The sequence below is a fragment of the Euprymna scolopes genome, chromosome 18 (assembly GCF_053919585.1).
Source record: "Euprymna scolopes isolate OS-2025 chromosome 18, ASM5391958v1, whole genome shotgun sequence".
Lineage (NCBI taxonomy): Eukaryota > Metazoa > Mollusca > Cephalopoda > Sepiida > Sepiolidae > Euprymna > Euprymna scolopes.
In genome coordinates, this window is record NC_136499.1 from 965,001 (window position 1) to 980,104 (window position 15,104).

At 34.5% G+C, this 15,104-nt stretch overlaps 1 protein-coding gene across 2 annotated transcripts in view; it reads left to right on the plus strand.

The window, feature by feature from the left end:
* Positions 1-15,104, plus strand: part of LOC145297480 (chymotrypsin-like elastase family member 2A) — a 75,849-nt gene that overhangs the window by 9,223 nt on the left and 51,522 nt on the right. For both annotated transcript variants that reach the window (XM_080143350.1, XM_080143351.1), the window contains exons 2-3: positions 1-267; positions 11,426-11,636. The exon at positions 1-267 is cut by the window's left edge and continues 49 nt beyond it. In XM_080143350.1, coding sequence (XP_079999476.1) covers positions 1-267; positions 11,426-11,636 — 478 coding nt within the window. The remainder of the gene's footprint in view (positions 268-11,425; positions 11,637-15,104) is intronic.

Consider the following 15,104-nt stretch of genomic DNA (forward strand, 5'->3'; position numbering starts at 1 on the left):
AATCATTCAGTTGTACGGTCAATATGACAAAAAAGGATGGGAATATCGTCGTGACCCTGCACGTAGAGTTTCAAGCACATATTTCGGCAGTGTCTTATTACAGAGTTGTCGACAGAAGCAAAGTAAATCGATTTTTACTCCATCCAAATCAGGATTTGGTTCCAGTGTCATCTAAAGCCGATCATAGAATAGAAGACCACATATCTATGAAGGGGAAGTACAATACAAAAAATACACCAAAAATAAAAAACAACAAAAATGAACTAGGTAAATTACACACATGCGAAGATAGATTTGTTGCATCTAATTTTTGTCTTAAACATTTATTTACACAAAACACGTGTTTAAACATTCTTTAGCTCTGGAATTGAGTTAGGATTCAACAAATTTATGTTACTTATTTTAAGATTTTGTTTTTCACTCTAACCTCCTTTCTGTTTCTGTATGTTGTTTGCTCTTATAGTTTGTGGTTCATATCACTCTGGCTCCTTTCACTCTCTTTCGCCCATTTGTTTTATTAACAGTTAAAAGATAATAAAATAATCTAAAAAACTAAAGACAAGAAAAAGCTATAATTTACATAAGACAAAAGGAAATATCACCATGTGTAGTAGTATAATTTATCCTCAACATGATGGAGAGAAAGTTAAACAAAAGAAAGGTGTGAGGATAACGAGCAAAGATTAATGTTGTACTTACTAGACGTTTCCCGTTCGTAAAATACGCTTAAATGATATTTTAATTCGTGCAGATGCCGTATGTATTATTATAGAATCAATCCTCCATTGAATATTATATATTACAAGGAATAATTTGCCCGGTGAACTAATTTGCAAAAATAAATAAATAAATAAATAAATAAACAAATAAAAAATAATAACAATAATTATAATGTTCATCAGGTTCTGTCTGTGCTTGTTTACAATATCCTGTCAGCTGATATTTGGGTTTGACGATGAATGCCCTGGAAATGTCACTTCTGATTATGTTTAGTTTTTTAAATATGCAAACTTGCTCAAAGGCAGCATACATACCACAGATTCAACCGACATAAATCTAGTCCAAACAGACAGAAGTATATAGAAGCTAGAAGTAATTGTAAGAGAGAAATAGTGAGCTGTTAAGACAAAATACACTGAAACCACCAGAAAACGCATCGAAGCACAGAAATTAGGAACCCGTGATTTTTGGAAAATCTAAACTGTAGTAAATAATGGGCAGTCAACGATTCCCCCACTGTCAAACGATCACGAGGTTGTTTGCACGGCAACTGAGAAGACTAACCTGCTCGTTAACCTACACACTTCAAAAACATGTGGACCCGGCTCCGCTGGGGGTGTTCCAGTACTCTTCAAACTTTACAACAAATGCCTTAACGAATCTTGCTTTCCTGACTGCTGGAAAGCCGCGTCTGTGATACCAGTTTTCAAGAATTCTGGCGAAAGAACTGGCCCATTAAATTATCGCCCCATTAGCTTTCTCCCGCTTTTTGCTAAAATATTTGAGTCCTTAGTTAATCAAGATCTAGTCAATCACCTTACAACTGCTAAACTCCTGACCGACAATCAGTATGGATTTAGGCAAGCCTGTTCAACAGCAGATATCCTGACTATAATCTCTGAACGTATATACCGTTCACTAGACAAAACAGGGGAGGGTAGAGCGGTAGCCCTCGATATATCTAAGGCTTTTGACAGGGTATGGCACGATGGTCTTCTAAGGAAGATTAGATCATATGGTATCATTGGAAGAATACATAAAGTAATGAAATCCTTCTTAAGTAAGAGAGAAATCCAGGTTTTTCTCGACGATCGTACATCTAAACAATATGAAATAAATGTGGGAGTACCTCTATCCTTGGACCTTTATTATTGTTGATATTCATAAATGACGTCCCTGATAAAATTGCTTCTGAGATGGGTATATTTGCTGATAACACCACTCTCTATAACAGGCACGCACGAGGGGGAAACAAATGAACACATATCTAAGGAAATAGCTGAAACACTAGAGGATGACCTCCAATCTGTAGTGGAATGGGGTCACAAATGGATGGTCACATTCAATGCTACCAAGACTAAGCTTGTTTCCTTCAATAATTAAAAAACCTTCACTACCCCCAATAACCAAGAACACATTACCCGAAAGTACTTCCTTTAAACTCCTTGGTACTTCCTTTAAAGTATTTCATTTAAACTCCTTGGCCTGTTAACGAACAAGATAAATTCAACTGCAGAACACGCACACGTTGCCCGCTTCAAAATAAATGTTTAACCAAAAGCAGAGTTTACCAAGCAACAATATTTGCGAAAGAAAACCCGAATAACTAGAAATATTACGTAGGTATGACTTCCTTAGATTTCAAAACCCGATATTATGACCACAAAAGTACATCCAAAATTAAAAAAAAACACTGAATGAAAACAACCCTAGCAAATAAATACTGGGAACTCAGAGTAAGCGGATGGTCGCCGATAGTCGAATTGAAAGTAGTAAGACAAGCAAACACATGTAGAGACCTAGACGATCCATGTAGATTATGCCTTCATGAAAAATTTGCTATTCTATACTTTAAATAACCCAACATCTATTAAACAATAGGAGAGAAATAACATACAACTGTGTTCACAGGACAAACTTTACTCTAGGATAGCGATACAAAACAATTTTAAAACTAACAATAAAAATAACAACACATGTACATAAATGATCATATATATATATATATATATATATATTTGTAGTCATCGACATGCAGTCCTGTTTCGGTGTATCACAACTCATCAGTGCCGCTAGACTAGCATCTCTCCCAAGCCAAAGATTGAACCTAGAACCGTCGTATTGACAGTCGGCAGCTCTCCCACTCGACCATGGAATCGACTCCTGTAAATAACTCGTCGGAATGTCTATTTAAAGAGACACCTGCCACCACCTTTATAGTGCTCAAATCGCCTGTTCGTAAACAAACAAACAGCAAGCTTCGCATTTTCAGCCAATTAAGTAGCGGGTGAGATTATTTACGACAGTGCTCTACCCAAAGAGGGGGGCTTAAAATATATTTGTAGTCATCGACGTTGTATCACAACTCACCAATGCCGCTAGACTAGCATCTCTCCCAAGCCAAGGATTGAACCTAGAACCGTCGTGTTTGCCAGTCGGCAGTTCTCCCACTCGACCATGGAATCGACATTCGTAAATAACTCATTGGAATGTCTATTTAAATAGACACCCGCCACCACTTTTATAGTGCTCATATCGCCTGTTCGTAAACAAACAAACAACGAGCTATATATATATATATATATATATATATATATATATATATATATATATAAACTAACATATATATATATATATATATATATATATATATATATAAACTAACATAAAAAAAACCCAAAACATATTAAACCTAGATTTTAAATAGGTCAGGACACTAGATACTTACGTTCCCCACCAAAGCAGCACACACACAAAGAAACGGATGAACCGGAAGTCAACTGGGCCTTTGTCCTGTAAGTGCCCGCTCATCGGCTGATAAGGAAGGGTGCAGGGAAAACTAGAAAACTGATTGGCTAACTAAAAACACAATAGAAGGTGCATATATAAAAACACGAGATAACCACAAAATCCTCGCATAAGCCTGATGAATCCTAGTGTGGATGAAACGCGGAATATTCTGTGTAGCTAAATTGCCATATATATTTTATAACTTACTCCCTACTCCTTAGTATTGAAAACTGTTGAAGTAAATACTTCAAGTTTACGCATAAATTTATACTTTCGTATATTAATTTATGTGATTAAATTAAGTAATCATATATATATATATATATATATATATATATATATATATATATATATATAAATATATAATACTCATATTAATAATAATAATTATTATTATTGGTTCACATGGAGCTTTCACACAAGCCAACAAATGATCGGTTTGGAGACCTGTGGTGTTCTCGATAGCATTTGCAAATAAATTTGTGTCATCGCAACAGCCTCATACCATTGATTTCTTGCTGGTAGTGGCCATTGGTTTATACTGGAATTTGACTGGCACTAAGCCTCCCCAAGATCCCAGTTCTCTTCGCACTTGTCCAACGGAGGTCTGGTCAGCGCTCTCTCCTCGGTCTTTCCATCCTCCTCGACCCTTCTCGGCTCTTTGGTATCACTTTTCTATTGGATTAAGGATATATAGACTGAACTAATAAGAGAGGATTTGTATATACTTTTCTTTTTTATCTATGTCGATATATATATTATAGATTATGCTGAGGCGATACCAGTTACCTAACTGATAAAGTTAGTTGTGTACAAAGATAAATATATTTATAGGTTTCGGAATTTGGAACGGGTTAGTAGAACCATAGAACCAAAGAACCATGAATGCGACCTTGGCGAATTGAATGTTAAAATATTCGAATTAATCGTTTTAAAAAATAACTGATCGAAAAAGTGTTCAAAGCCAAACGTTAGAAGATATGAGTTGAATTGCATAATAGCAACCGAAAAGTTACATATATACAGAGTTAGTCAGTGGTCAGTTAGTTAGAGAGACACGAGAGAGGCGAAAAGGTGGAGCTTTGGAGACAGGGGTTAGGGTTACCCTGTACGTCAGGAGAAAGACGCGTGCAATCTTTTAATGGTAAAGCATTTGGAATAAAAATTGTCTGAAATACAACCCGAGGCTTGTTGATCATTCCTTGGGATATACGTTCATTTTTTTTTCTTTTTACACGGTGGTCACCACTTATCAAGGCCCGTTCATTTCAGCTTTAGCAGGTTCGTCAAGATCCCAAACGGATGAAGGTAATTTTTTCCTATTTGGCAGAGATTTAAAACTCCAAGAAAGATGTTCCGTCTCTTTGTTGTAAGGAACTGTTTGTTTTTAAAATGTTATATGTCTTGTTGAAATTGTAGCTATATGTGTCATGTATATATGTAATCAGTTATACCCACATTCATGAATAACATTAGGAAACACTAGATAAGACAAAAACCCCATTGTATACACACATTTATTATATATACACCTTACACACACATTTATATGGTAGACAATTCATACTTGAAACTGACCACAAACCATTAGTCACAATCTACAGATAAAAAAAAGGATTGCCTGTATATACCACAAATAGATTGCTGTGCTGGAGTACGCGATCCTACTGAATTATGATTTCCAGCTACAACATCTAGCATCGAAAAAGATTTGCCATGCGGATGGACTTTCAAGACTGATACCACAGAAACATAATTTGGAAGAACCAGTGATTGCAGCAATTCGAAAAAACGTCGAATTGAAAAATATGGTAGCAAACATCATTAAAGAACTACCGGTAACATTGTCGGACATTAAAAGAGAAGCCGATAAAGATGAATATGTAAATGATATAAAAGAAAAAATTATAAATTACAAAAAGGTTCAGGAATTTTTTTCCATATGTAACGATGTGTTATTATATAGCGAGAGAGTAGTAATACCTAAAACGTTGCAGAAGAGGATTTTGAGAGACTTCAACACAGGACATCCGGGGATAAATCGGATGAAGTCTCTAATGGGAAGCTACGTATACTGGCGTAATATGGACGTCGACATAGCTACAACAATAAATAGATGTGAAGGATGCCAGTTAGCGGCAAAATCCCCACCTATAGCACACAAATCTTGGCCGAAAACCGACCACCCGTGGTCGAGAATCCACATTAACTTCGCTGGTCCAGTAGGAGAAAATTACTACTTAATTGTAGTAGATAGTTATACAAAATGGCCTGAGGTAATGCGTTGCAGGAATCCAACAATAAACAACTCAATAGGATTCCTACACGAGTTATTTGCACGATTTGGTGTACCAGACACACTGGTCACTGACAATGGAACTCAAATCACATCCACAGACTTTAAGGAATTTTGTGACACGATCCAAGTAAAGCATATCACGGCTCTGCCTTATCATCCAAGATCGAACGGCCTCGCGGAGAGGTTCGTGGACACGTTAAAACGAGCGTTGAAAAAATCCATTGGGATACCAACGGAAAAAAACTTTGTAACAATTTTTGCAAATATATAGGATAACACCGCACCCTAATACCCCGTCAAACATATCACCAGCTGATTTAATGTTTGCCAGAAAGGTGAAATCAGCGTTTGATAAACTATTGCCAAGACAGGCATATGTCCTAAACACTACACACATGATAAGAAAGAAATATAACTCGGGAGATCGAGTATATTTCAAGTGCTACAGGAATAACAATTCTTACTGGGAATGTGGAGTAGTGGATAAACGCATTGGTGATTGTACATACATGATTAAAGGTCCACAAAATATACATAAAGGGCATCTGAACCAAATAAAAAAACGCCACATTCAAGATGGTGATTATACAACAGCAGTCGAAGAGGAGGAAACCATGGACATCATATACGAATCCTTTAATTTGGAACCGCCTCAATATACACCTGAACCCCGAAGATCAGGTAGAAAAAGAAAGTTTAATGAACCATTAATGTTAAATCTGAAGAGAAAAATATATTGAAATCTGTGCGACTTCAAATCTTGGGAGGAGGGTGTTGTGGTGGCACACATTCATTTGCAAATGTGGATAGTAATTACACATAAATAGGAAGACTCAGTTAGTCTGAGTGCGTGTTCACCAGAAGCCGCCGAAGGCCGCTGAGAGAAGATATGTTTCTCCAGCAAAGACTCTCTTATTTGACACCATTATGTAAATATCCTGTAAATATACTTTTTCCTAATACACTTCTTATTTGATCTACCTTTGTTTGTTGAGTCGTCATTTGCATTGCTTTCTACGTTACTTGTTTCAACCTGCAAACTTAACAATTATTATTATTATTATTATTATTATTATTATTATTATTATTATTATTATTATTATTATTATTATTATTATTTCTGCTAGTGTTAGTTTTATTTTTGTCATTGTGTCTACTTTTTTATTGCTTATTTTGTTGTTGTTTACACTGTTTTTATTTAATGTGCTTTAATTATCATCTCTAAATTTTCGCAACAACTGTAGGATAACTTTAAGGTATTTTTATTGAAACTTTTGTGTGAGGGGTTAGTTGCGGGAAAGTGTTTTTCAATAAGATGTAGAAATTTCTTGCCAAGTTTTGTTTTTAACGTTTGATTGTATGGAGCCGTATACCAAATTATAGTTCTTTTTCTTCTATTTTTAATTTTCTTATAGTTATTTGTGTTTTGTTGCTTATATTTGATATCGATATTTTTGTATCCACTATTTTTTAGGGCTGTTTCATAGATATTGGTTGACTTGTTAAATGCATTTTCATCGCTTGAGTTATTATTGAGCCTATTTACGATCGAGTTAGGAATCTGTTTTATAATTGATGGTGGGTGATTGGACTTAGGGTTTACGTATATTGGAGTAGCGTTATCTTTTAAGTAGTGTTCATATGTGTTTTTATCTAAATTTAACGTGACGTCCAGGAAGTTTGTTATTTTTATGTTAGCTGATACGTCTGCTGTTAGGCCTAATTTTTTTCATTTCCTTGTGTATGATTTTCTTAAAGTTATCTCCCGTGACTTTGTTGGAGTTTTTTTTTATTATAGCTAGTCCGTCATCTCTATATAGGCCGATATCCATAGTATCAAATATGCTTGTGAGGGTATATAGAATGAATAATCCCACAAGATATGATGCCTCTGCAGAGTCCCTGGCACCCATCGCCAAATCAAACGATTTTTTCATTTTAATTTTCATCCATTGGTTATTGTTATTTATTAGAACTGATTTTCTACATTTTTTAATTATGTTGATTTCTTCCGAGGATATATCAGTGTATGCCTCGGCAAATTCTAGGGCAATGTTAAAAAGTTCTTCGGATATCGAGGGATAAAAGTCTATGATGTCAAACTGTATAAACGTACATTTATCTTTGTTTTCTATATTTTTAAACCAGGTGATTGCTTCCGCAGTATTTGCCCACTGGTTTAATTCTAGGTCTTGTTTGATTTATTTGTTTACTCTAGAAAGTATTGTTTTGCTAATTCTATCTATTTCTGGTTTAGTTGGGTTTATCAAGCGGGTGCTGGGATTATTATTAAAGTCCCATTTGTGGTCATTAAGCCGAATGTATGCCTCTCTAGGTTTCAATTTGCCAACTTTATCGCTAATTTTTAATTTATCGGTAATTTGTTTACTTTCAGTATTTATTATATCTATGTAGGCGCATTTGTTTGTGTCTATTTTTTTTGTAGTTTTTTGTAATGTTTTCTGTGATTAGTTTGTTATATTCTTGTTTATCTATTTTATAAAAGTGTCTAGTTTTATCTGCTTTTACAAAGATTTTATTAGAGTTGTTTATGTTTCTAACGATTTTGTGTAGTTTCCGTTGGAAATTGTTAGGTTGATTGTGGAATTCCAAGTTTTTAATTACGTTTAAAAGGTCATTTTCGAAATTTATCAAAAGGTCTACTGTTTTCGTATTTTTAAGGGTTTTAAAACCATAGGATTCTTTTTTGTTTACGTTTTCATTTTTAAGGAAGAAATTTGCTCGCCATCGCATTCGGCGTATTAGTTCATCTGTTTTTTGGATTAATTTAATAATATAGCTATACATGGTAGGTGTGGGGATTTTATACTTAGCTCCTGAAACAGTCGAGCACTCTCAAAAGAATTTATTTCACCACATTAAAAATAGATATGGAAAGAGTTAATTTCGAAACATCGCTAAAACATCCCCACACCTAGCAAGCATAGCTATATTATTAAATTAATAAACAAAACAGATGAAATACTTTTAGATTGTTTGGTTGTTTTTGTTTTACGGCATATCAACTCTTTTCGGGTTATTTAATGCCAAATCCAAAGATTTTGAAGAAATATATTTTAATAGAGTATATTTATTGTTTCAAGTCGGTTTCTATTTAACCCATAGTTGTGACCCTAATAGGTACTACCACTCCGGGTCAGAGTGGACCTGGGAGCAATGGTAATTAAATGGTGGCCCCACACTCCCCAAAGCCCGCAAACTGGGGCCTCACCACTGGATATAGTTTAAGGTCATATCCAGGACCAGAAATACTTTTAAAAAGCACACGTGCGTGCGAAAATACTTTTGCAAGTTAATGAAATGCGTTTTTTTTTTTTTATAGAATAAATGCATTTCATTTGCCCCTAAAAAAAGGGACCGAAGCCGATTTTTATTTCTTTTTTGTTTTATTTGTGTGCTTCTTTACCAGACAACGTGTGGGTACGAGAGGTTTGAAATGTAGCTGCACAGTTAATAAGTAACAGCCGCGTTACATTAATCTAAACCCCTAAGACTTAACTTTAACCTTATAACTATTCCTAATAAAAATGGCTAGTCAGAACCAAGTAGCAAGTTCTCAGATGCATCTCTATTTAGGTCTAATTTTTAAAGTTCTACCGACCAAATGTGTTTATATGAAATATAAATCACCGATATCATCCTCTTTATAAGTTTTTACTACACATCGAAGTTCATAAAAAACATTGAATTTTGACTTTGGAATCAATCAAAGGTACAGGCTATGTTTATCACATGAGAAAGAAAATAAATTCTCACTATTCTAATTTGGCAAAAAGGAACTTTCCAGTAATTTAATTGTTCGACCATAATAGTCCAGGTTCCGATGAAAATAAGTCCAAGACTATTATGTACTTTTGACGAACACAACTTTATTACTGTGGAAAACATGGCTATTATCTGTCTTACCTATGGGCTATAACATGCTCATGTTCAAATCTTATATAAATATACAACTGATTTCATAAGTCACTGAATGTTATTCATTTACTTATTTTCAACCTTTCGTAATGCTTATTATTATTCCACTTCTAATTTTGTCCATCGTATTGACGTTTTTCTCAAATGTTGAATTATTGGTAAAAAATTTGCGACATTGAAAGACCGATAATATGAAAGATTAAACGATGTTGTACTTGATATATATTAAGATCCTACGTCAGTAATTAAAGATTATGTTAACTAGTATGACTTTCGAGTGTGTTACAGTAAGTATAAGTTAGAAAAACACGGCAGCAAACGGAAATACACCGAGTGCATCTAGTATGAGTGAGACGAGAAAATCGAGGGTTAGCTAACTAGACTAAACACGCCAGATGCAAATGTGGATGATATTATATAAGGAAATCACATCTTCGAGGGACAGCACAGTTTCTAGGCCGTTTGCGATGAAGTAGCGGTCGAACCAGACGTGGCCGACAATGTACGGATCTCAGTGAAATTTTCTCGAGACCGGTCCATTCATCGACCATTTATAAGGCTAAGTAAAAAAGTTAAATTAGAAATAATAAATTTAAGCCTTTCTTTTATAAGGAACTAGCACGCCGTCAGGCCTTGCTCGGTCGTAAAATACGCTTTAATATAATATTTTAATTTATACAGAGTTCACATTCATTATTATAGAAGTAATTCATATTGTACTCAATAGCTAGTAATGATTTTAAAAGATGAAAAAATATGACTTGAGTGCCATCAGCTAGTATCGAAACCAAAACATTTAGCGATTGAGACTTATTTGTCACAATCTAAGCTAACAACAAATCGATATCAAAACTTTAAAAATTAATAGACATTAACATACAAAGGTATATATGCGTATGAAAGCACTTTAAATCGACTTATGCCTGCCAAGTTCCAATTTTTAAAAATTTGGACTCCTTAGAAGCTATTTTTACCGGCAAAAAAACAAAAAACAAAAACAAACTAGATTCGTTCCACATGTTCGAATTTTTTTATACATATGATGTTTTAGGTCTGTAGATTAAATATTGACAAAGTAATCTGGTAAAGACTGTGTCGCACACACGGAGACACGGTCATTGATATATATCTACATATAAATTTTGGCCTCTGCCCGCGTGGATGAACTTCTCTTCACAGTAAATCTTTTGAAATCGCAACCAGTTTTATTGCGTTCATGAGTTTATTCTCCTGAGTTAAATAGACAGTAGACAATGTCACTATACAGATATACGGCCACACACATGGAAAAGGACGACCGCAAAAAAGTCTTATTATTTGATTTGTTCCTTGATAGATCACAAGCGATAACCTACACGTGCAAGCGAGAAACCACATATACCCGTTTGTTGTAAACGCACAAGTGCGCATTTATGTGAAAGGACTATGCGCTTCTTATATATTTCCATTCATTTGTTCGTTTAATGACTGATAATGATATTATATATTTACAAAAGTGTTTATCTACAAAAGTATGCTACACAAAGAGGGTTCGTCCCTCATCGTAGGATTCTCTATACATAATGTCTAGAAGAATTCACAAAGTCAGGGAATAGAGTAGATCACTATCACACTATAACTAAAGAAATTGTCTAATATTCTATAATAGTACAGTGAACATTTAAACTCTATTCTCAGATCAAAAATGTGGAATTCCAAGCAGTGGATATGCTATCAGAAATACACGAATTATTGGAGGAACCCGTGTTAGGCGTGAACAACTACCTTGGCTCGTCTCATTGCGTTATCGGGGTCAACACGCGTATATCAATCATACCGGATTTAATCATCTGTGCGGCGCAAGTCTTATCAGCCCGTATTGGTTATTGACGGCCGCACATTGTTTCAGGTGAGTTCGTTGGCGAATAATTGTGTTATAATTTTCATTATATAATGATTTGCATGTGTTTATTTGTTTACAATTTAAACTTACTCGCATTGCTTGAGGATTATATAAAAAATATACAATTAATATAAAAAAAAATACTTTTTATGCACCATTCAATTTTTTCATATCGTCATTAATATTATTCTCATTATATTCGGTAATTCAGCTAGAAAATCCATTCACCTCATATATGTATCTTAGAATGGCATTTGGCCCTGATAAGCTGCTAAATAATCAGAAAAAGTATAAATATTTTTTTTGGTATTATTATTCATCGGACTATTGTTCTCATCTTGAGTATGATTTTCACAACGTTTCAGTAGATATAATTTCCGACCTTTGTCAGGTGTATCTTGTCGAACTCAGGAATGTTTCTGTCGAACTCGGAAATTTGAACAGAATTTCGAGCGGAACGCTATATTTACTTCACGGGGGTAGCGTGCTCTTGTTTCGTCAGCCATGATAGAGGTCCTAAGTAATTCGCAAATGTATATTTTGGTCGCCCACACTGAGGATTGAACCTTTAGACTTCAGGAGAATATCACTTTTACAATTGATTTTTCTCAGTACTCTAATTACTGCGCCACAGGTCTTTGCGGACAATTCTAGTACGAATTTTAGGAGCATTAAACCTATTTTTATTTCTAGTCGTAAATATCACCATTTATTACTAATTATTACTATGTATTAATGGAAATATATCTCTATACTTATTATTTCTTGCATATATTAATTTTTTTACATGTATATATTATCGTATTGAATTCTACACTACGTCTACTTAGCAGTTGGTTATTCCCCAGCATATGTGCTGCTTCTTTCAGTCGTTTTACTCTCTACCGTTCCCATGTGTCTATAATTTTTACTTCATCCCATAATGGTAGATGGTTTCCCTTTTCTTTCCAGATATGGTCAGCTATACCTGACTTTCCAGTCTCTCCATATACTACGGCTTTTCGATGTTCTTCTAACCGTACTTTCAACGGACGACACGTTTCACCTCTGTATGATTTTCCACATTTACATGGGATTTCATATACACAGTTCTTAGTCATGATTGTTTCTGTAGGGGGCTTGATTCTCACAAGCTGTTTCCGGAGAGTTGAATCACTCCTGGATACTCCTGATGTCATATGAATTACATATTCGTTGAAATTTTTCAGACAAGCCCTTCATATATGGTATACAAACTGTGATGAGTTTCTGAGTGGTGTCCTTTTGTGTTTGGTCCAGATTTCTTGGAACTGATGTCATGTTCTCTGGATATTCATGTTTCGGTGAAGGTTTTCTCTTCAGTTTCTGTCAGTTTTTTCGTTTAAAATCTGGATGCTTTTATTTGCTTCAGTTCAAATTACATATAAATCACTTAAAACATTAAAACGTCTGGTGTTAAAAATGTTTTTCCTGTGTTAAGAACGTGGCTAAAATAAATGTACAATGGTTTAAATGTGTGATTTACAAAATTTATAAATTTACATTACAAAATGTATATAGATATATATGTAACTATATGTGCACACACACACACACGCACACGCACACGCACACGCACACACACACACACACACACACACACACACACACACACACACACACACACACATATATATACATATGATGGCTACGTACTCAGGCACTTTCAAATGTTATTGTGCTTTTCCAAAATTTACATTGTTAATTTATATATATATATATATATATATATATATATATATATATATATATATATATATATATTTATATATATACATATATTAAACCGGTAAATTTTATTTTCCCGGGAGGACAATGAGAAAGACTGAAATGTATTGGCGCGTTTTCTTAACGTAGATGACACGTATAAATAACACTCTTTAAATGCAAAGTATGGAAAAATTTAAACAATGAACTATTAGATTTAGAAGAAAGTTCTTGAGGAATTTATAATTTTTATTTCAAATCAAGTAATTTCCAATAGATTTTCGTTATAATACCTTTTCTATATATATCATTTAAAAGAGCGTTCTTCGTTTTATCTAATCGTTTAAATTACAATCGGTTAAAAAAAAAGTATTCTTCCTTTTCAGAACGTTGGATAAAAGATAGAAAAAAGCAAATTCGCACAATTTTCTTACTTCAATTCAAGTTAGACTGAAAAACTGTTCAAACTGCTCAGGATATCAACGAACCGTTTGGTCTAGGAAGCACTCCTGAATGTACAACACAATGGTTGTTTAAGAAATTTCGTGGCGACGATGACAGTCTTGAAGATGATGAGCGTAGTGGTCGGCCATCGAATGTTGACAACGATCAATTAAGAGCCTTAGTCGAAGCACTCCACGCACAGCTGTTCGAGAACTTGCTTCTGAATTAGACGTAACGTATACGATGATTTCCAGCCAATTAAGAGAAATTGTAAAAACAACAACAACAACAAAAAAACTTGGTAAACGGGTGCCTCGCCAATTGGACAACAAGGAAAAGAAATGCCGTTATGAAGTGTCACCTTCCTTTCTTTTACGCAACAAGAACGACCCGTTTCTCAACCATGTTGTGACTTTCGATGAAAAGTTGTATCTTTACGACAACTGGTGGCGTTCAGTTCAGTACTTAGATGGCGATAGGTCTCCACGATACTTCCCAAAGCCAGAATTGCACCAAAAAGAGGTCATGCCGACCGTTTAGCGGTTTTGGACCGGTCTCATTCATTATAATTTTTTGAATAGAGGCGAAAGAAGAAGAATTGTTAATAAATGAATTAAGTGCATCAAAAACTTTGACAACAACACTCAGCATCAGTAAACAGTAAAGGCCTAATTCTCCTCCACGACAATGCACGTTGCTAAACCGACCCTGAAGAAGTTGAACGAATTAGGATACGAAACTCTGCCTTATCCACCATACTCTCCAGATTTTTTCCTGTCGACTACTACTTTTCCAAGCATCTCGACAACTATCTGCGTGAGAAATGTTTTAAAAACCTAAGCGATATCAAAAACGCATTCAGCAGCTTCATCAACACCAAAACGCAAGATCTTTACGCTGCTGGAATAAATATACTTATTTTGCATTGACAAAAGTGCGTTGATTCTGATATTTTTTGTTTGAACCGAAGTATGTTCATCTGAATTTAAAAGTTAAACACTGCAAGAAAGTTTTTGTCAACCTGATTTTGATATAAATGATAAATATATCATATCCCCCATTGCTGAATAGTCCTGTTGTATTTTTATTGTACAAATAATTTTTTAATGATTAAAAGGATTGTTGAAAGTAGAAAAGAGAAAATCTTATCTTGACTGTTATCTTCACAACGTTTCGGCTAACGTAACATTGAACATTCTGTAGGTGTATACTGTAAAAACCGGAAATCTTTCTATCGAACTCAGGATTCCTTTTTGTCCCACTAGGCAATACACATACTGAAATGAATAAAAGATAAATTCAAGA